Here is a 23453-nt window from a genome sequence, read left to right as displayed (position 1 = left end):
TCCAGAGTGGACCCTGGCAACTTTCTGCGGCTAAGTCTAACCCTACCATCTAGGGCTCTAGTGAAAACCAGGAGTTGCTTAGTTACGCCCCTCTGGAGTATTACTAGACAGTGGCGCAGTGGGGGTTTTCTCCCACTGTGCTGACGGTACATAGAGCTCAAGTTTTGTCTGTGCTGCCTTCCCTGTTTTGTTTGTGCAATAAACTCTCTTATGTGTCTGTACCTGATTTCCATCCGTTTATTGCTTGACGACGCGGTGGTCTCTCCGGGGACCTCCAACTCGTGACAGAATGAACAAGTGAACTTTCACAGAGTTTTTTTTGTTCTGTTTTCTGCTTATCTGTGGTGTGTGTGCTTTCTGTATTTCCCTCTGTATGCTGCCTTTAGGTATCGGATCTGGTTGCCTTGGTGTACTGGCTGCGGTGTTCTCCGTGTATGCTGGTTGCCAGGGGCGACGTCCGGTTTAACCTTTTTGCTTGCAGTTCTGCCTACGGCCGTGTTTTCCGTTATCGGCGCAGGTATCTGCTTCTGGTCCTGGCCTCCGGAAGGGGGTGTCAGCATGTCTGACCAATTAGTTCTTGGCAGACATGTCATTCTCCAGAGGGAGAGTGGAGGGGGAGGTGTTAGCACACTGCAGTTCACCATGACTTTTGTGGCCGTGTAGGCTGGCTGCATTCCTCTTGGCGTGCTGGCTGCGTTTACCGTGTAGGCTGGTTGCTAGGGGCTGCGTGCTGGCTGCGGTTGTCTTATGTGTTCTGCTTGTGTACCTCTGTAACCCTTTGATTCTGATTTTCGTTTCCTGTCTGGTTCCTGTTCCTGGTCCCGTTCCTCCGGAAGGGGGTGTCTGCAGGTCTGGCCAATCAGTTCTTGGCAGACATGTCATTCTCCGGAGGGAGAGTGGAGGGGGAGGTAACTGCTTGGTGCGGTTCACTTGACGTGTATGCCGTGTTGGCTGGCTATCTTCCCCTGGCGTACTGGCTGCGGACCCTCCGTGTAGGCTGGTTTTCAGGGGTTGGGCTGGTTGCGGTCGTCGTTTGTGTTCCTGCCCTTGTACTTCGTCACCCCTTTGATTTCTGTCCCCTTACATCGTTCTGTTTGGTTTGTTGCCCCACTTCCTCCTGTTTTCTGTTTGGGGGGGAGAGGGGGGGCTTTGAGGGGTGGGAGTGTCACAGTCATTACTGCTGGCTGTGACCTTCTGTCTATGCTCTCGCTGAAGTTCTGTTCCTGTGTGTTATTTGTGGTTCTGTATGGGTTAACTCCCCTGTATTCCTATTAGGAGTTAATCCTCTGTCTGCTCCATGGGTGTGGTCTCTCTGCTGCACCCATGGAACCTGTATATAAGGCTGAGGTTTCCTCAGTTCTGGGTCAGCTCTCCTGGTGTGTGTTGTCTGTCCTGTTCCTGGTTTGTATTCTCTCCCATGCTGCTGACCCATGGGATCTGTGTCTGTCTGTCTGTGCTCTGTGAGTTTCCCTACTTGTTCATTTGCGTCCTTTTTCCTGTCTTTCTGTTCTGCCAGTTATGTTTTAGTTACTTTGTGTTTATTCTGATGTCTGTGTTCTGCAAGCCTTTGCAGCAGAGTGGCATGACAAGGCCATGCAGATTTCTACTGGTGGAGCAAGTCCTTCTCTGCTCATTGCCACTCCTGCTCCCTTGCATGAACTCCTGCTTGTGTTATTATTTGCCCTGTTTTGTATTTACCTGTCTGTTATGTTTGCCTATGTGCCGTCGGTACCTTCTGGTACCTGTTGTCCATTCGCTCCTGCTGTCACTGTCTAGGTCACGCTCCAGAGTGGACCCTGGCAACTTTCTGCGGCTAAGTCTAACCCTACCATCTAGGGCTCTAGTGAAAACCAGGAGTTGCTTAGTTACGCCCCTCTGGAGTATTACTAGACAGTGGCGCAGTGGGGGTTTTCTCCCACTGTGCTGACGGTACATAGAGCTCAAGTTTTGTCTGTGCTGCCTTCCCTGTTTTGTTTGTGCAATAAACTCTCTTATGTGTCTGTACCTGATTTCCATCCGTTTATTGCTTGACGACGCGGTGGTCTCTCCGGGGACCTCCAACTCGTGACAATATAATTGGCAGCACCCAAATCTGTACAATAAGTTTCTACAGATTATAGACTTATTGGCACCACCACAATAGCATACATTCTGTCGCAAACTCTAAGGAGCATTTTCTATTTGCCATTTGTAGTTAGCCATTTCAGTGCATTATACCCATGTTATTAGATGTGTTGTATATTACTGCAAGATGCAATTCAGTGTTATAGCAAAAGAAATGCTAAAATATCAGCATTGTTATACCAGTGACATTTAATGTGTTGAATATTACGGCAAGATACCATTTAGTGCTACAAGAAAAGCAATAATACAATAACACCATTATCACCTTGCTATTAAATGCATTGCATATTACAGCAAAATACTGCTCAGTCTTATAGCAAACACATTTTACTGCAAAAACGGCATTAAAATACATTATTGTTAATACCAGTGTGCAGTGTCTTTTTAGAAGACATTAATTGTGCCTCTGTCTTGAATTTTTGCTAATACCATTTAAAAATATGTGTAACAAACCTGTGACTTTTCATTTATAGGTCTCTATCAACATTAGCATCAAGATAATGTCAATGTCACCTCTTAGTCTGACACCATTCCTCCTTCTCCTCTGCTTGTGTACTTCAGTTCCATCCTCTCTGTCTTCAGAGAGGCACCTTCTTTTTTCCTAAGAAGAGGAAAGAAAACGCCACCTTCTTTTTTCCTAAGAAGAGGAAAGAAAACGCCAACGTGCAATATGGAAGATACTCAAGAGTGTCTCCCTGTTCATGACTTACAGTATGTGAGAACAATAAGTGTTTGGACTTCTATGAGCAGGAGGTTCAGGAGGAGGTGTGGAACCATGCATAGCTCTGTTATTGGTAGCGGTAGTAGTGGTATTTGTAGCTACGGTGGCGGTAGTAGAGGTAGTGTTAGGAACAGTGGTACACAAACAAATACAGAGCAGGGAATTGGGAAGGAAGCCAAGGAGAACACAAAAATATATGACAGTTTGAGATGAGCGAGGTGGAGTAAAACACTGTGCCTTACAGTAACACGCATAGGGAGTCTGCTTTGGTAGTGAAATAATACAATAAGTCAGTATGACATGCAGATGACAGGTGTCGCACTTAGAATCACTGCATACTTCACTTATTTTGGAAGTCACGGTGCCAAAACTGACCAAATAACTAAAGTATCAACTCTGCCTTACATGTTGATGTTAGTGCCAAGAAGAAGCACACTCCTTTTACACCCTCGTCAGCTGATTCCACATAGATTTCTACAGAATCTGTTCTATTAAAGGCTAATACAAGTAGAGCCCCCCTGACAGAGAGGAGACGGTGTCAGCAGTAAGTTTGTGTTGACGTCACTGATTATTTTGCCCTTCCTCTGGTCCGTCAGAACAATAACCCACAAAAAACGGATCCTGTCTGTGGAGCATACACCTTCACTCAGTCAGCATTTGCTCAATAATCCATCAGTATTGCTAGTGCCTAAAAAATCAGGAGTGGATCTAAAATAGAGATGACACGTGAATGGAATATTTGCATGTCTTCTGTGTTTTGTACCCTCTCCTGCTTTTGGCTACCAAATCATAAGCCAATTCTGATGGGACTATACAGGCCTTACAGCTGCTACACAGACAGGATCCATTGTGCATCTCATTTTACCTTCCTTCTGACAGATCAGAAGAAAGGTCAAATAAATGATGATGTCATCCAGGCCGAAAGGCAAAACAGTGGCCCAGTCATAAAGCGGGGAGGGTAAGAACAGCATGAGAAGTCCACAGAGTGGACTGATGATATATTAAAGAGGTCGAAGCAGCATGAGAAAACCACAGAGTGGTCCAATGACAGTGTGGAGGTGGTGGCAATAGCAGCAGCATCAGGAGGATACCACAGGGTGGCAAGGTGACATAGTGTGGAGATGGCGGCAGCAGCAGCAGGATACCACAGAATGTCAAGGTGACATAGTGTCGAGATGGCAGCAGCAGCAACACCAGGAGACCACAGAATGGCAAGGTGACATAATGTGGAGATGGCAGCAGAAGCATCAGGAGACCACAGAGTGGTAATGTGAAATAGTGTAGAGATAGCAGCAGCATCAGGAGACCACAGAGTGGCAAGGTTACATAGTGTGGAAATGGCAGCAGCAGCATCAGGAGACCACAGAGTGGAAAGGTGACATAGTGTGGAGATGGCAGCAGCATCAGTAGACTACAGAGTGGCAAGGTGACATAGTGTGGAGATGGCAGCAGCACCAGGAGACCACACAGTGGCAAATTAACATAGTTTGGAGATGGCAGAGCAGCATCAGGAGACCACAGAGTGGCAAGGTGACATAGTGTGCAGATGGCAGCAGCAACAGCAGCATAATCAGACCACAGAGTGGCAACGTGAAATAATGTGGATATGGCAGCAGCAGCAGGATACCACACAGTGGCAAGGTGACAGTGTGGAGATGGCAGCAGCAGGATAACACAGAGTGACAAGGTGACATAGTGTGGAGATGGCATTAGCAGCAGCATCAGGAGACCACCGAGTGGCAAGGTGACATAGTGTGGAGATGGCAGCAGCAGCATCAGACCACAGAGTGGCAAGGTGACATAATGTGGATATGGCAGCAGCAGGAGGATACCACACAGTAGCAAGGTGACATAGTGTTGAGATGGCAGTAGCAGCAGCAGCATCAGGAGACCACAGAGTAGCAAGGTGACATAGTGTGGAGATGGCAGCAGCAGCTGCATCAGGAGACCACAAAGTGACCCGGTAACAGAGTGGGGTGGTAGGTGGCAATACCAGTAACCGGTGACGAAGGTGGGTAGCACTTGGCATCAGGCCGGTTGCAGCATCAGAGTAGTAGCTGAGGCAGGTAGTCAGAAGAAATCAGTCTCTTTTATCAAAGTGTTGGTGTGGCACCATGGATGATCTAGTCTGATGCATCAGGAATTAGTGGTTGGAAATCCTGGCTGATCCACGCCTGATTCATCTTGACAAAGGTCAGTCTCTCCACATTTTGGGTGGACAGTCGAGTTCTCTTTGGGGTAACTATGGCCCCCAACACACTAAACATCCGCTCTGATGCCGCATTACTGGCCGGGCAGGACAGTTTTCCAGCGCAAACTCTGCTAGTTCTGGCTACAAATCTAGTTTGGCTACCCAGTAGTCCAGTGGATCTTCAATGTGGAGTGGCAGGGCGCTGTCCAAGTATGCCACAACCTGCTGGTTTGTATCCTGCTCCATGTCTAGCTGCTGCTGCTGGTGAGTAGTTTATTCACTATGTGGGTGAAGAAAGCTACTCATCAGCGACTGTAGACTCAGGCTGCTGTTGATGGAGCTGGTACTGCTCCTGCCAACACACCCCTCCCCAGCAGCCATGGAAGTAGAACGTGAGCGCAGAGGGCCTCCCCGGTCAGACCTGAGAGAGGATGGACGATGGCGCAGATAGGCAGCGGCCAACTGACTACATAGAATGTCTCTGTAGTGGTTCAGTTTGTCCTCCCTCTCGGTAGGTGTAAAAAAGGCCTCCATTCTGGACCGGTAGCGAGGGTCCAACAAGATGGAGAGCCAGAAGTCATCCCTCTTCCAAATGGTGATAATTCGGCTGTCACTACGCAAGCAAGTGAGCATGGGCCAGATGCGGACAACCAACGGTGTGAGAACGTGGAGGCGGAAGTGGTGTCACCTAGCCAAGTTGCTGGTGTGGCTGTGCAGGAACCACATTCACCCAGTGGGCAGTAAAGGACATGTATTATCCCTGACCATAGTTACAGCTCCACACGTCGTGCACTTTGGCAGACACCGACAGTCTCAAGGACTGGCCCACCTTCTGTTCTACATGTTTGTGCAGGGCTGGTACTCCCTTTTTCACAAAGAAATGATGGCTTGGGACTCTCCACCTCAGCTCGACACAAGCCATCACTTCTCTGAAAGGTCCAGAGTCCACCACTTGGAAAGGGAGGGACTGCAGCAGCAGCAACTTGGACAGGTGCACATTCAACTTCTGCACCACTGGATGCGTGCACGCATACTGTTGTCTCTTGGCAATCGCTTCGGTGATCAATTGCTGACGGAATGACTGGCGAGAAGCAGGAGCAGGGGCATCTGGACCAGCAGATAGGAATGACAACAGCTCCCTTGGCTGAGGTGGTGGAGCCTTCACTTGCTGAAACAGGGTGTGTGCCACTGGGTGCCACCCAGTAGCTGCGGCAGGCTGGACCACTACATTGGAGCCATGGTTCTCCTAGGCCACTTTATGGTGACGCTGCATATGTTGACGCAGGACAACATTGGCACCCTGGCCATGCTTCTCATTCTGCCCACATATTCTACATATGGCCATGTTGATCTCCTCCGGAGGCTTCACAAAATACTGACACACCCCCGAGTACCTGAATTGTACCACAACACTACTTACTGGCTGACTTCTACCGCCGCTGTGTCCGTGAACCAGTGCACCTCTCCTTTCCGGGCAGGTAGGCTGCTGCAAAGCGGGTAGTCTACCCATGCCCATTTGGCTCCCAACCTCCCACTGCTGCCACACTGCTGACTCCCAGCCACTCTAGCGACTTGCTGGCTCAGCCGCTGCCTTACGGGCAAGCTGCCACCATTTTCTCCTGATGAAGCCCCTTCTTCACCCGGCTCTCAAGTGCGATCATCATCGAGTAGTGTCTTCACGTCACTGATGTCCTCCTCATGGGTCTCTCTGTCAGGAGACTGACTGCTCGCAACACAAGCTCCCACGCCACTCTCCTCATCACTACTTGCCCGCTGTCACGACTGAGGATGGGGGAAATCCTCAGCCGTGCGGTGATGGAAGATGTCCAGCCGCTACTCGGCCAGGACAACAGGATAGGGAGCAGGTCACCTCCTACAGCGTCCCTAACCTGACCCTAACTCCTATCTGCATGGGCCGACCTTAAAGGTAGGAGGACCCATGCGCAGGAACCTAGGGGCCCTGACTTACCCTCCGTCCGGTCCCTAGCTAGGAGTCAGAGTAAGACCACCCACTCCTCCTAGGCACGGAGGAGCAGGAGTCTCACTGGCCAAGCAGCATGAAGAGGGGAACATAAACAGGTCTATGGATAAGACAGGTGAACCAAACAGTTCCACACAAACCTGTCTCAGCCTTGCTGACTGGAACCCGTGCTAACGCTGTCCACACAGACAAAGGTAAACAGCACACACATGAAGACACACAGGGACCAGGACATCCATAGCTGCACAAAAACCAAAGACACAGGACATCAACAACACATCAAGGTATTAGAACTTATGACCGGAAGGGTGGCCCTTACAAGAAGATGGAAAATCACAGGAGGCTGCTACAGCAAAGCATGACTGAAGCAACCTACTGAGCCATGCCAAAGACAGAAGCTATATAGGCCTAAGTGGCCACACCCACCGGTCAGACACACCCAGTGACATCACACACACTGGGAAGAGAGTTAACCCTTCCAGCACCAGAGAAGGGAAACACCAACTTAAAGAAGGAACAGTGTCCAACACAACAAACACACTGTGGTTGTTGCCGCAGGCAACGACATGGGTGGCAACCGTGTCCTGGGAGTCAGCCCAAAGGCCGGGACACTGCCACCACATGTACACAACACCAAACGTTGCCACGGGCAACCACAGTGCAGGAAAGGTGTCAGTGCACACCACACAATACACAGAGTGCACACAGACAAACAACGGTGCATACATACACGCACACAAACTCCAAAGGGACCGCACACATACCTGTTGTCCGCGGCAACCGCACTTGAGACAAGCAACATCATGCCTCAAGCTGCGGCTGAAACAACAACCCAAACCGCGGGCAACAGTATGTGGCACCCAAGGAGTCACGGCCAAACTGTAGCCGTGACACTCCCACCCCTCAAAGCCCCCCCACCAAGAAAAAAAAACAAGTGAGGGACTCAACACAAGGGGATGGGAGAAGGGGACGTCCACTCTCAGACACGGTTCCCAAAAAGTCGCTGTCAGCTGCATCCGCTCCCAGCACACAACACAGCCAGTCCGACGAGGCCTGCAGCCCGCACCAGCGACACAGGGGAGAGAACCACTGAGAGATGGACGAGGGGACTCTCCACTCACGTCCCCACTCCAGTCGCTGCCAGCAGACACTCCTAACCAGCACGCAGCCGGACCACTAACGGAGTGCTGCCAGCAAACGACCAGAGATGGGAACATGGAGAGGGACGAGGGATCACCAACACGGACACGGAAGGTAAGGTGGCGGGGAATAAGCCACCAACCGTGCCGTTAACGGTGATCCCCCGGAGCGCTCTCACTCCGGAGAACGCGCATGCAGGCCACAAGATGATGGCACTGCATGCTGCACCCTCTTTCAAAGGTGTGCACCCGCACACCAAACAAACACACCGGTGCCATAAAATCAGGGGGACGCCAAACGAGGCAACGGTGAAGGGATGGCGGGGAACGCCACTCACCGCGCCGTCAGAGGCGGGCAACAGTATGCGGCACCCAAGGAGTCACGGCCAAACCGTGGCCGTGACACCCGCCTAGCGGAAGAAGTGGTGGATGTCTCCTTCAGATCTTGGCTGGGCAGTAGTTGCTGACTGTCCTCTAGTAGCTTTTCCTCGCTGAAAAGTTGAGCTGAGCCCACAGCATATAGTACTTCTCGCGGTGAGAGAACAGAAAAGGACAGAGGACAGGTCAGGGCACAGGACCTACTCCCGGGCCATGCCAACTAAGGGTTGTGTCTGACAAACCCACCGACTGTTGGCTGGGGGTGTCTGATGTCACTTGGGATGACGTGGATGACTGAGTTAACCAATCAAGAACCGCTGGGTTGCTGGTCATAATACGACCGCTAGATGTCACCTGGCGCTCAGGTCCCTTGGTGCAACTCCTGCTGCCACGTCCCCTTACTCTTCTGCACTTCTCTGCCTGACATACAGTGGGATGAGAAAGTTTGGGCAACCTTGTTAATCGTCATGATTTTCCTGTATAAATCGTTGGTTGTTACGATAAAAAATGTCAGTGAAATATATCATATAGGAGACACACACAGTAATATTTGAGAAGTGAAATGAAGTTTATTGGATTTACAGAAACTGTGCTTTAATTGTTTAAACAAAATTAGGCAGGTGCATACATTTGGGCACTGTTGTCATTTTATTGATTCCAAAACCTTTAGAACTAATTATTGGAACTCAAATTGGCTTGGTAAGCTCAGTGACCCCTGACCTACATACATAGGTGAATCCAATTATGAGAAAGAGTATTTAAGGGGGTCAATTGTAAGTTTCCCTCCTCTTTTAATTTTCTCTGAAGAGTAGCAACATGGGGGTCTCAAAACAACTCTCAAATGACCTGAAGACAAAGATTGTTCACCATCATGGTTTAGGGGAAGGATACAGTTGTGTTCAAAATTATTCAACCCCCAATGCTGTAAAGGGTTTTAGGGAATTTAGTGTACATTTGTAATTGTGTTCAGAATAAAATCTTACAAGGACTTTTTAAAGAACCAAATGCAACTAAAATGACATAATGACATCAATTGTTTTTGTAATACAGTATTAAATGTTTTTTTTGTAATTTCTTCATTGACACAATTATTCAACCCCTTAAAGACTACCACTCTTAAGAACAGAGGTTCATTCAAGTGTTTTAAAAGGACTGTGATACTCAGCTCCTTCTAGACATTTACTGGTGTGTTTACAAACATGGTGAAGTCAAGAGAATGGTCCAGGAAGACAAGAGAAGAGGTGATTTTCTCTTCACAGGAAGGGCAATGGCTATAAGAAGATTGCAAAGATGTTAAACATACCAAGAGACACCATAGGAAGCATAATTCGCAAATTCAAGGCAAAGGGCACAGTTGAAACGCTACCTGGTCGTGGCAGAAAGAAGATGCTGACTTCGACTGCTGTGCGCTACCTGAAGCACAAAGTGGAGAAAAGTCCCCGTGTGACTGCTGAGGAACTGAAAAAAGATTTGTCAGATGTGGGTACTAAAGTTTCAGCTCAGACAATAAGGCGCACACTGCGTAATGAAGGCCTCCATGCCAGAACTCCCAGGCGCACCCCCTTGCTGTCTCCAAAGAATAAGAAGAGTCGACTGCAGTATGTCAAAAGTCACGTGGACAAACCACAAAAGTTTTGGCATAGTGTTCTGTGGACTGATGAAACAAAATTTGAACTGTTTGGGCCCATGGATCAACACTATGTTTGGAGGAGGAAGAACAAGGCCTATGAATAAAATAACATCTTGCCTACTGTGAAGCATGGCGGGGGGTCAATCATGCTTTGGGGCTGTTTTGCTTCTACAGGTACAGGGAAGCTTCAGCGTGTGCAAGGTACCATGAATTCTCTTCAGTACCAGGTGATATTGGATGAGATGCAGTCTGTCACAAACCTGAGGCTTGGGAGACGTTGGACCTTTCAACAGGACAATGATCCCAAGCATACCTCCAAGTCCACTAGAGCATGGTTGCAGATTAAAGGCTGGAACATTTTGAAGTGGCCATCGATTAAGAACCTCTGGTGGGACTTAAAGAAAGCAGTTGCAGTGCGCAAGCCTAAGAATGTGACTGAACTGGAGGCTTTTGCCCATGAAGAATGGGCGAAGATACCCGTAGATCGCTGCAAGACACATGTGTCAAGCTATGCTTGACGTTTAAAAGCTGTTATAACTGGAAAAGGATGTTGTACTAAGTACTAAGATTGAATGTCACTTGAGGGTTGAATAAAACTGATAATGATGTGAGCACAGAAAAGACATTTGTGGTTATTTCATTATAAATGTTATGTGATATTTGTCTGACTTACAAGTGCCTCTTTGATTTAATTGTAAACAAGATGACTGAAATGATCAAAATCAATGTCAAACTGGCCAAAACACTCAATTTCAGTGGGGGTTGAATAATTTTGAACACAACTGTACAGAAAGCTCAGAGATTTCAGCTGTCTGTTTCCACAGTTAGGAACATTTTGAGGAAATGGAAGACCACAGGCTCAGTTCAAATTAAGGCTCGAGGTGGAAGACCAAGAAAAATCTTGGATAGACAGAAGCGACGAATGGTGAGAACAGTCAGAGTCAACCCACAGACCAGCACCAAAGACCTACAACATCATCTTGCTGCAGATGGAGTCACTGTGCATCGTTCAACCATTCGGCGCACTTTACACAAGGAGATGCTGTATGCGAGAGTGATGCATAGGAAGCCTTTTCTCCGCCCACAGAAAAGTGCCGCTTGAGGTGGGCTAAAGCACATTTGGACAAGCCAGCTTCATTTTGGAATAAGGTGCTGTGGACTTATGAAACTAAAATTGAGTTATTTGACCATAACAAGGGGCGTTATGCATGGAGGAAAAAGAACACAGCAGTCCAAGAAAAACACCTGCTACCTACAGTAAAATATGGTAGTGGTTCCATCATTCTGTGGGGCTGTGTGGCCAGTGCAGGGACTGGGAATCTTGTCAAAGTTGAGGGACGCATGGATTCCACTCAGGATCAGCGGATTCTGGAGACCAATGTCCAGGAATCAGTGACAAAGCGAAGCAGCGCTGGGGCTGGATCTTTCAACAAGACAACGACCCTAAACACTGCTCAAAATCCACTAAGGCATTTATGCAGAGGAACAAGTACAACGTTCTGCAATGGCCATCTCAGTCCCCAGACCTGACTATAATTGAAAATCTGTGGTGTGACTTAAAGAGAGCTGTCCATGCTCAGAAGCCATCAAACCTGAATGAACTAAAGATGTTTTGTAAAGAGGAATGGTCCAAAATACCTTCAACCAGAATCCAGACTCTCATTGGAACCTACAGGAAGCGTTTAGAGGCTGTAATTTCTGCAAAAGGAGGATCTACTAAATATTGATTTCATTTCTTTTTTGTGGTGCCCAAATTTATGCACCTGCCTAATTTTGTTTAAACAATTATAGCACACTTTCTGTAAATCCAATAAACTTCATTTCACTTCTCAAATATCACTGTGTGTGTCTCCTATATGATATATTTAACTGACATTTTTTATCGTAACAACCAACGATTTATACAGGAAAATCATGATGATTAACAAGGTTGCCCAAACTTTTGCATCCCACTGTACTTGTAGCTGAACTAAAGAAATTAAACGGAAATTTAAAAAAATCTAAAAGCAACTAATATATTCTTCTTTTTGTACTAAAACAGGCCTCTAAACGCTTTCACCACAATTAACTGCAGAAGTGAACTGAGAATATATTTTTCTTGTTGGACTGAAATAGGCCACTATACGCTTTGACCAGAAAAAACTTAAAGAGTGAAGTGCGTATATATTTTTCTTGCAGTACTGAAATATGCCCCTATACGCTTTCACCAGAAATAACTGCAACAGTGCAGCGTGTAGATATTTTTCTTTTTTTACAGTAATACTCCCCTGTACACTTTCAACAAAAATAACTGCAGAAGTAAACTGAGAATATATTTTTCTTGCTGGACTGAAATAGGCCACTATACGCTTTCACCAGAAATTACTGCAACAGTGCAGTGTGTATATATATTTTTATTGTAGTACTAAATTATACGCCCTTATACGCTTTCAACAGAAATAACTGCAGAAGTGAACTAAGAATATATTTTTCTTGATGGACTAAAATAGGCCACTATACCCTTTCACCAGAAAAAACGTATAGCGTTAAGTGAGTATTTGTTTTTCTTGTAGTACTAAAATACGCCCCGATGCGCTTTCAACAGAAATAATGGCAACAGTGCAGTGCATATACTTTTTTTCTTCTTTTTTACTGAAATACGCCCCTATACGCTTTTACCAGAAATAACTGCAGAAGTGAAATGCGTATATATTTTTCTTACAGTTCTGATATAAGATATTGCACTGTTTAATGAGCAGTCGCCCCTCTCTGCCACCTGCAGAATCTCCCACCTCCCACCATCTCTGCTGCCTTAAGCCTCATGCACACGTCTGTGGCATACGGACCGTAAGATACCGGCCTGGATTCCTGCTGAGTGCAGGAGCGCACGGCGTCATTGGTTGCTATGACTCCGTGCGCTTCATGCTGCCGCTGCTGTACAGTATATTTACCCTTTATATGCCATAGTCAATACTAAACAGATCATGTACGGGGATTGCAGAGTTAGGAGGCCCCATCTCTCATCCTATCGTCTCCCCACGCTGCAGTGACAGGGGGCCAATGACTGGTAAGGCAGCATGAGCCTTCCAGCTACGATAGCCTATGAGACTTAACATGGATAGGACAGAATTCATAATCTTTCCCCCATCTTGTTCAACCCCCCCAACAGACCTATCTATCATGATCAATGGCTGCACACTCTCCCCGGTCAACAATGCCCGCTTCCTTGGAGTGACCTTGGATTCTGCCCTTTCCTTCCGACCCCACATCCAAGCCCTTTCCACCACCTGCCGCCTCCAACTCAAAAACATCTCCCGCATCCGTGCTTTCCTTAACTTTGAATCAGCGAAAATGCTTGTACATGCCCTAATTATCTCCCGCCTAGACTACTGCAACATTCTCATCTGTGGCCTTCCATCTAGCACTCTTGCACACCTCCTTCTATCCTCAACTCTGCTGCCTGACTAATCCACCTCTAACCCTATTACTCCTCTGCCTCTCCCCTCTGCCAATCCCTTCACTGGCTCCCCATTGCCCAACGAATTCACTTTAAAGAACTAACAAATACATACAAGGCCGTCCATAACCTGTCCCCTCCCTACATCTCTGAGCTACTTTACCGATACACGCACTCTCCGATCCTCACAAGACCTCCTTCTCTCCTCTCCTCTTATTGCCTCTTCCCACAATCGACTCCAAGATTTCTCCCGTGCATCCCCCATACTCTGGAACTTGCTACCCCAACAAATCAGACTCTCACCTACAGTGGAATCCTTCAAAAGAAACCTGAAAACCCACCTCTTCAGACAAGCCTACAACCAGTGACCCTGCTGCCTCTATACCGCCATGACCAACTTAACCCGCACCTACTGTGTCCTTCTCTTATACCATGTATATTGTAAGCCCTCACAGGCAGGGCCCTCTCTCCTTCTGTACCAGTTTGTAACTCATCTTGTTTATAATTAGTGCAATTGTCTGTATTATGTATGTGCACCCCTTATCATATGTACAGCACTATGGAATAAATGGCGCTTTAATAATAAATAATAATTATAATGTGACAGAATGAATTTGCATTCAATATATCTACAGTGTGAATGCCAGTCTTTCCTTCACATATTGTCTATTGGGATTCCTGCCCGCTGATACGTGCACCGCCAAGGAGCAGTGCCGACCCTTTGGATACTTTTACACAGAAACATACGTATGGCATTTCAGTACTCAGTAGAACCTGCCTATCAATTAAAGGGCCATGGTGAGTCTCAGATGGCACGAGCTGGGCACAACATATTGGACACTGAAATACCATATCTGTAGAAAACGTATAATTTTAATTTTGAGCAGTCCCTTGCTCATTAATTTCTACAAAAACACCGGTGGGGTCAAAATGTTCACTCCACTCCTCAATAAATAACTTAAGGGATGTAGATTCCGATATGGGGTCACTTCTCGGGAGTTCAATTATTATTTCACCCCAGAGCCCCTAGAGTTGCCATCAAAAGCTATGTAAATCACCACATTGAGCCGCAAAGGCGCAATGAATGAAATGAGAAAGTTTGGGCTAAAACATAATTTTCTTGTAATATATGTAATTTTTCATATTTATGGCCAGTTCTGTGAAACACCTGTTGGGCCAAGATGCTCACTGCCCCCCTTAAAAAATTACTTTGGGATTGTAGCTTCCAAGATAGGGTCCCTTTTTTGGGGCTTCCACTGTAGAAGCACCTCAGGGTGTCTTGAAATGCAACATGTCATCTGAAAATGATTCCAGTGAAATCGGCCCACCAAAAGCCATATGGCGCTCCTTCCCTTCTGAGCTTTGCTGTGTGCCAATACAGCAGTTTGTTACCAGATATGGAGTGTTGGCATTTTCAGGACAAAATGGGTCACAAATTGTGCAGTGCATTTTCTCCTGTTTCCCCTTGCAAAAATTAAACATTTGGGCCTAAAGCAAAATTTTCGTGTAGATTTTGTAATGTTTCATTTTCACATTCAAGTGTTTCTAAATTCTATGAAACACTTATTGGGACAAAATGCTTGCTGCATCCCTTAAAAAATGCATTGGGGAGGGGGGTGTAAGTTTCAAAATAGGGTCACTTTTGGGGGACTTCACTGTAGAGGTACCTCAGGGTGTCTTTAAATGTAACATAGCATCTAAAAACTATTCCAGGAAAATCTGTCCCCCAATAACCATATAGTGCTCTTTCCCTTCGAGCCCTGCCACTTGCCCATACATATGTTCACAACCAGTTTCTGTAAACTGCAGAATCAAGGTAATAAATATTGACATTTGTTTTGCTGTTAAGCCTCAAATGGATTAAAATGGAAAATCAGCAAAAAAGTGACGTTTTGAAATGTCATCTCCATTCCCCCAAAGGGTTAACAATGTTTGTAAGCTCAGTTTTGAATAACTTGAAGGGTGCAGTTTTTATATTGGGGTCATTTATGGGTGGTTTCAATTATGTAAGCTTCTCAAAGTCACTTCATAACTGAGCTTGTTCTTTAACCCTTTCAAGACCAAGCCATTTTTCACCTTCATGACCAGGCTTAATTTTTCAAATCTGACATGTGTCAATTTACTGTATGTGGTGATAACTTTAGAATGCTTGTATTTATCCAAACCATTTTGAGAATGTTTTCTCGTGACATCTCGTACTTGATATTAGGGTTAAATTTGGGTCGATAACTTTTACCTTTATATTATAAAAAATCCACCCCAAATTTTTTTTTATTTTCTAAATTTGAATTTCTACACATTAAAGGCAGATAGTGATATCTTATAAGATAGTTTTTACTTAAGATTCCCTATATGTCTACTTTATGTTGGCATCATTTTAAAAATTACATTAAAATTTTTATTACATTAGAAGGCTTAAAATTTAAGAATACATTTTTCAAATTTTCTATCAAATTTTCAAAACCGACTTTTTCAAGGACCAGTTCAGTTCTGAAGTCACTTTGAGGTCCTTACATAATAGAAACCACCCATAAATGACCCCATTTTAGAAGCTACACCCCTCAAATTAATCAAAACTGGTTTCACAAACTATGTTAACCCTTTAGGTGCAGGAAAATGGAGGTAAAATTTTCAATTTTCATTCATTTTAATCCAAATTTTCCTACAACACAGCAAGGGTTAACAGCAAAACAAACTCAATATGTATTACCCTGATTCTGCAGTTTACAAAATCACCTCATTTATGTTTGTAAACTGCTGTATGGGCACATGGCAGGGGGCAGAAGGAAATGAGCAACATACGGTTCTTGGAGAGCAGATTTTGCTGAAATGGCTTTTGGGTGTCATGTCATATTTGAAGGCACACTAAGGCATCCCTACAGAAGAGACCCCCTAAAAGTGACTCCATTTTGGAAACTATGCCCCTCACATAATTTACTGTGAGGTTTACTAACCACTGTGACGTCACAGGCATTTCATAAAATTTAGAAACACATGGCTGTGAAAATGAAAAATAGTATTTTTTACAAGAAAAAGTTGCTTAAGCCCAAATTTTTCACTTTAGCAAGGGATAACAGGAGAAAATGCACTCCATAATGCGTTTCTTCGGAATATGGCAACACCCTATATGTGGTCGTAAACTGCTGTATGAGCAGATGGCATAATTCAAAAGGAAAGGAGCGGCATCTGCATTTTCCAATGTGGAATTTTCAGAAATAAATTTTAACGGCCATGGCTTTTTTATTTTTTTGTGGGGGCAAATGTTTTGCGGGATGGGCTGTAGTTTTTAATGGTACCATTTTTGGGTACATATGACTTTTTGATTGCTTTTTATTAAATTTTTTGTAAGGTGAAGTAGGCTAATATTGCAATTCTGACAGTGTTTTTAAATTTATATTTAATGAGGTTCTCCATGTGGTATATTTTATAAAATATTTTTATTCTGTGGGTTAATACGGTTACTGCGATACCAAATGTATATTGTTTTATTTATTTTCTACCACTTTTATATCATAAAATCACTTTTTATAAAAAAAAATTATTTGCATCACCAAATCGAAGACCCATAACTTTTAGATTTTTCCATCAATGGAGCTATGTGAGAGCTTGTCTTGCAGGACTGGCTGTAATTTTTACTGGTACAGTTTTGACGTCTATATGACTTTTTGAACACTTTTTATTCAATTTTTAGCAGGTGAAGCAGGCAAAAATTGCATTCTGTCAGTATTTTTTATTTTTATTTTTTATGGGGTTCTCCATTGGTATATTTGATAAGATAATTTTGTTCTGTAGGTTGATATAGTTATGGCAACACCAAATTTGTATTGTTTTTTTCATGTTCTACCACTTTTATATCATAAAATCACTTTTTAGTAAACATATTTTTTTTGCATCACCAAAAAAGACCCATAATTTTTTATTTTTTTTTCATCAACATTGTTACATATATGAGGGCTTATTTTTTAACGGGATGGCCTGTAGTTTTATTGATATCCTTTTTGGTATGCATATGACTTTTCGATCACTTTTTATTCTTTTTTTTTTTTTTTTGGGAGGTGAGGCAAAAAAAATGCAATTCAGCCATAGTTTTTTATTTTTATTTTTACAGCATGTACCATACAGGATAAGTACCATAGTCATTTTATAGACCAGGTCATTAAGGACATAGCGATACCTATCATGAGTAGTCTATTTTATGTTTAGAATTTTTTAATTCCCTATAAATTAAGTGGTTATGTGAAAAGGCTATTCATTTTCTTTTTCATTTACATTTTTATTTATTTAAAAAAATATATATTTTTTTACTTTTTTTTCACACTTTTTTTATTAATTCCCACTTGGATCTTGAAGATCCAGTGAGGCTGATGGCTGTACTGTACTTTGCAATGCTCTTGCAATGCAAAGTATAGTACTATCAGGTTTCCTGGTAGATGGCAACACAGGACTTTGCAAGGCGCCCGGTTGCCATGGCAACCATCGGGCCGCTGCCATCACAGCGCAGCAGTCCAATGGTTGAGAGAGGGAGCCCCCTCCTTCTATTTACCCCCTCGATGCCGCTGCTATGGCATCTAAGGGGCTATAGCAGAGTGCCAGCATACAGTTGACACTTGCTGCTGATGGCAGCGGCTCAGTTCCTTCACATTTAGGAGGACTGCAACAGGGGGCTCATATGGGGGCAGGGGGCACAGACCAGCACAGTTATGGACACAGGCGGCACAATTGGAGACAGGGGCCGGCATGTGCAGAACATAGCCGGCAAAATTAAAGGTACTGCGAACAGATTGTGTACAGATCGGGGAGGCAGGAGATATTAGGGCACACATCAGGGGGCACAGATTGGGGATGAGAACACATCAGGGGGCACAGATTAGCTAATGCCTGATTTCAGGCTCTGATCTGCAGAGTGCAGATCAGAGCCTGAAACCGCATTTTAACACTGCCACACTCCGATTGGTTAGTCTGCACAGACTAACCAATCGGAGCGATCGTCGACAAGGGACCACTTTAATTGGTCCCTTGCCGGTATTACTGGGCTCTGCCCTGTCCCTCACGTTGGCAGAAGCTTTAATCCAAGCGCTTTGCAGCGCTTGGATTAAAGAGGTGCCATAAAGTTTATATACGTGCTATCTGCACGGGGTATGTGCAGATAGCACGTATATAGCCGTATGGCAGTCGGGAAGGAGTTAAAAAGTGTGTTTTGGAAATGTTCTTGCACATTTTAAAGATCTTATCAGCTGTATTCAGGATCACAATTCCTGACAAGTAGGAGAGGAGGATGAGGCAGATCTTTAGCTCAGTGCACAGAAGTAACTGGCCCTCCTGTGTGATTATGACAGGTTTTGTGTTCACTAATATGACGGCGGCCATTTTAATTCCCATGATGATTGCTCCCCAGACAAAGCAAGCCATTCTAACTAAAGAAAGGTATTTGGGAATATATTTATAATAAAGTAATATTTAAAGGGGTTGTCTCAACTCATCAAGTTATATTTATTATCTGCATGACATTGATATAAGTAACTTACTAAAGTAGATGATTTAGCAGTAATGGTTCTGGTCGATACTATATTTCTTCTTCCTCCTCTTTATAGACTGCTTGTCTCTAGGGGTTACGGCCACTACTGCAGTGCAGCAGCGGTGGTCGCAATTGCTCACAGCTAGAAAAACAGCCGGCCTTTCTGCCTCACTGTCATTCTCTCCTGTAAGATACGAATCGTGGCAACCACTTACCAAAAGGTTGTCACGATCTGTACAAGGTTTCCTCCTCTGAGACTGCTAGTGTTTCAGATAGTCTAGCAGCCTCAAGAGCGTGCACGTGTAGTCAAGGGGCGGGATTATATTATCCCAGTGCCTCATGCCTGCTCCATCAATCACAGCAGTGGTACTGCCCCCCCACTACAGCTCAGGAAGTGTCCCATAATCCATGCACTAACGACTGGAATAAGGAGGTGAGACAGCCCCTTTAAGTATTTTCATTAATTTTATTTTCTAAATTCCCAGAGAACCCCATTAAGATGAAAAGTGAATTGGTCCTGAATGGGGTTCAACATGCTGTTTTTTAATGGTGTTAACCATTCGCTTACCCATAAATACATAGGTCAGTGTCACTCTGACATAATTTGCTACTGATGTCATTGTGTTTAAGAGCTTAAACAGAAAGGAACAATAATGTGTTATTTTTTTTAAAGAAATGATAAAAATATCTAAAAACTCTAAATCCTAGGAGACATCAAAGTTTCATATACCAATTTTCAGGCCATGTGAAGCATATTTGATTTGTGTAGAATCAATTTGGCACAAATCAAATCTGTTGGGCAATTTGAAGATTGTTACATAAACATCAAAAGAAATTATTTTTGGACCCTTTAAAGCTTAACTTTTAATAAAGGTATAATTAAAATCGCCCTATATACCAAGGCGGATGAGATTATATATTTATGGGCAGAGATATAGCCCAACTACCACTGAGCATGTGACATCCACTAGGTAGTCAAAATGATGAGAGAATAGTGTAGGACCGCACTGCTCTCTCCTTCAGGAAGCCAATCCTCCTTTGTTCGTTTCACAGGTATATAGTAGACACAGGAAAATGGTGATCCTCATGTGATCCACAGTGCTCCTTATATAAAAGACTCTGTGACAGACCAAAAGTGAAGCACCAACAACCAACTTGATACTTAAAAGTTTTTTTTAATACTCACAAATATCCATGAATAAAAGGCACATCTTAAATAAAACACCCTCAGGATTCTGCCCGACCCGAGTTTTGCTCACGCTTCGTCAGGGGTGAATATTCCACCCTCATGTGGGTTGTCTTTTATTCCCACAAATCACAATATTCTTCCCCTTTTAATTGATCACAGGTGTTTCTATACATATTTAAAACCAAAATAACAAATAGCTAAAATCGTGATACTAATATAGAATCAATCTTATGAGGCATATCCCCCTCCTTGTCATTTTGGTTTTAAATATGTATAGAAACACCTGTGATTAATTAAAAGGGGAGGGATATTGTGATTTATGGGAATAAAAGACAACCCACATGAGGGTGGGATATTCGCCCCTGACGAAGCAGGAGCGAAACCCAGGTCGGGCAGAATCCTGAGGGTGTTTTATTTATGATGTGCCTTTTATTCATGGATGTTTGTGAGTATAAATAAACCCTTTTAAGTAGCAAGTCGTTTGATGGTGCTTCACTTTTGGTGTGATCTTTTGGTCTGTCACAGAGTCCTTTATATAAGGAGCACTGTGGATCACATGAGAATCACCATTTTCCTGTGTCTACTATATACCTGTGAAACGAACAAGGGAGGATTGGCTTCCTGAAGGAGAGAGCAGTGCGGTCCTACACTATTCTCTGACTGATCTGTGTGAATTGAACCCACTTCACGTTTGGGACCTGTGGCGCGGTTGTTAACAGGCAACGTATTAGAGACAAATTCTAGTCAAGATATAGCCCACAATTTTGTGTTAAGGAATTCACACCTGATACTATAGCCTTTTAAAGGACTTGTCCCTTTATGGACCTTGGGAAGTCCATAAAAGGTGGTGATTTGTGATGTAACAGGTAACATAAAGTGATATTCAACCTCACTAATGACCCTTTTCTCCAGATCAGAGTTAAGAATAGACTGGAGTTCCACCTGAAATATATCGGTGGGGTCACTTTGTAATATTTTTGTCCTTAAGAAGGTCAAAACACATTCTACAGTAATTGTCATGATCCATGATGACAAGGTTTCCACCCTTATCTGATGGTTTAATAATTATGTATCTGTCACTTTCCAGCGTTCTCAAAGCTTCTAATTCTAAAGTAGACAGATTTCTACGGTATGGGTGGGAGGGCGGGAACCTTTAACTTATCGAGTTCGGAAGTTACCAGTTGTTGAAAGATGTAACTCGATGGAAGGGGCGTCCTAGTACTTTTTAGACTGAGCTTGGTGAACGGGCGCTCGCCTGGCTTCCTAGAGCCTTCCTCCTAAAGTTCTATTAATAGTGCTAGATCTGCTGTTTAGCTGTCATGTATCCCTTGTTACTCCTAACACTGTTTGTTGTCAACTTCCTCCATCTCAATTTTCTAAAGAAAAGGTCAAGATCTTTGACCCATGTGAATACCCTGAAATCTGTGGCAGGAACAAATGATAATCCTTTCTTTAAAACAGAAATCTCGACTTCATTTAAATTATGTGAGGATAGGTTTATTATCTGCAAATCCTCACTTCTTCCTGGAATTTCTTTCACTTGGGTCTGCCTCATAGTTGGTATGGGGCTTGGCCCTGTGATATAAAAGAAGAAAAAGGGGGAATGGAAGCAGGTGGAGGGGGAGGTGATCAGGAGGTTCTCATCACTGAGGGTACCGCTACAGAGGGAGATGCTAATAAGGAGGTACCTTGATGTCCACCACTCCCCACGTTTCTGGAATCCCTTCCCCATCTCCTCCATCTATTTCTTAGTTTTTTTGTAATTTGCTGATCCATTTTTAGGGCCGGCTCTGTCACCTTTATTAGTGATCTCTCGTCTGAAGAAGAGATTTCAGACGCAGAAGCGTTAACCCCTCTCTTCTCTAATTGATAGGCCTTATTGTCCCGGAGATCACTGAGATCCTTAACGAATTGTCTGTTTTCGTTATTTGAGAAGGTTTTGGAACCTCTCTACTGATGTCTGGAGCGATGCCTCCCGTTTTTTGAAATCCGAATCGGTTTCAAACTTCAGTGCTGTCTCCTTAAGCTCACGTAGTTTCTCAGAAGTTTTCTCAAACAAGGCTCTTTCCTCCTAAAAGGATCTTTATAAGATTGAGTGAACTCCGTGTAAGTTCCTCTTTACAATGTTTTTTCAACGTAGGGGAAGAGATACGATCTGCTGGAGTAATCGGGATACATAGGCCCCTAGGAACAATTTGATAGCTTTTCAGGGACCTAATCTCCCACCACGATGTTATGTTTTCTTTAAAGCCTATATACAGCTAATTAAATGCTAGCTTACACGTGACAGATGAGGAAAGACCGGGGATCTCAGTTCAAAAAGTTCAGGCATCTCTGACTTTTGTTGAGTATTTTTGACAATAGCAAATCTCTGTAATAGACCATTTACTGCCATAAAATGACTTACCTTATCTGGCCGTGTGGCCCTTTTCTCATGCAAAATTGCAACAGCCTCACTGGAATACATGAGCTTTATGGAGACCATGGTCTCACCTGGCCACTGAAGAATGAAGGAAGCTGTGTAGGTACCATTGTAGTTGTCTGTAACAGATCCACTCACACCAGCTTTCAGGCTTGGGGAATGAAGTTTAGCATGGAAATAATCTCCACCATATCTCTTGGTTTGACCTTTATGGTTTTTAGCGATTATAAGAACCTCCAAATTCTCTCCCATAACATAGGTAGAGCGGGGATGGAGCAAGAAAAATATTGAAGTGTTTGGGTTGGTGGAAAACTCCAAACTTGTGTTGGCTGCGGGCAGTGGCCATTCAGTCAACTTCAAAAGATTATTAAGCTCTTCATCCAGGTGTGCCGTCTTTCTGAATGTTTTTGTAGATCTTGACCTCACAGGGTGAACGTTATCTGCTGGTGACAACTGTTTCCTTATTAATCTGTAGATAAACTTGGAATAGATAATAATGGGACACATCAATAGTGATGTCATTATCCATCATTCACAACATTTGAACAGTAATAACCACATCTAGTAGCCAGTTAGCTCCTGAAGTGTGAGCTAGAGAAAAAATGTTTTGATAACTGCAGTGTTTGGGGCTTTCTTCAATCCTAGCTATTCTAGAAGGGATGGATTTGTGTCTTACAGCCATTCTCCTGACGGTGTTCAGCAATAACCTTGACATGATAGTACCACA

At 44.1% G+C, this 23453-nt stretch overlaps 1 protein-coding gene across 1 annotated transcript in view; it reads right to left on the bottom strand.

Annotated features, from left to right (window-relative positions):
- Positions 1-23248, bottom strand: part of LOC120989086 (NXPE family member 3-like) — a 99836-nt gene extending 76588 nt beyond the window's left edge. The window contains exon 1 of the mRNA XM_040416970.1: positions 22712-23248. Coding sequence (XP_040272904.1) covers positions 22712-23248 — 537 coding nt within the window. The remainder of the gene's footprint in view (positions 1-22711) is intronic.
- Between the last annotated feature and the right edge of the window lie 205 nt (positions 23249-23453).

Source organism: Bufo bufo, chromosome 1 (genome assembly GCF_905171765.1).
Source record: "Bufo bufo chromosome 1, aBufBuf1.1, whole genome shotgun sequence".
NCBI lineage: Eukaryota > Metazoa > Chordata > Amphibia > Anura > Bufonidae > Bufo > Bufo bufo.
The sequence above is the reverse complement of the archived record's forward strand: the minus strand, read 5'-3'. Positions and strand labels throughout refer to the sequence as shown.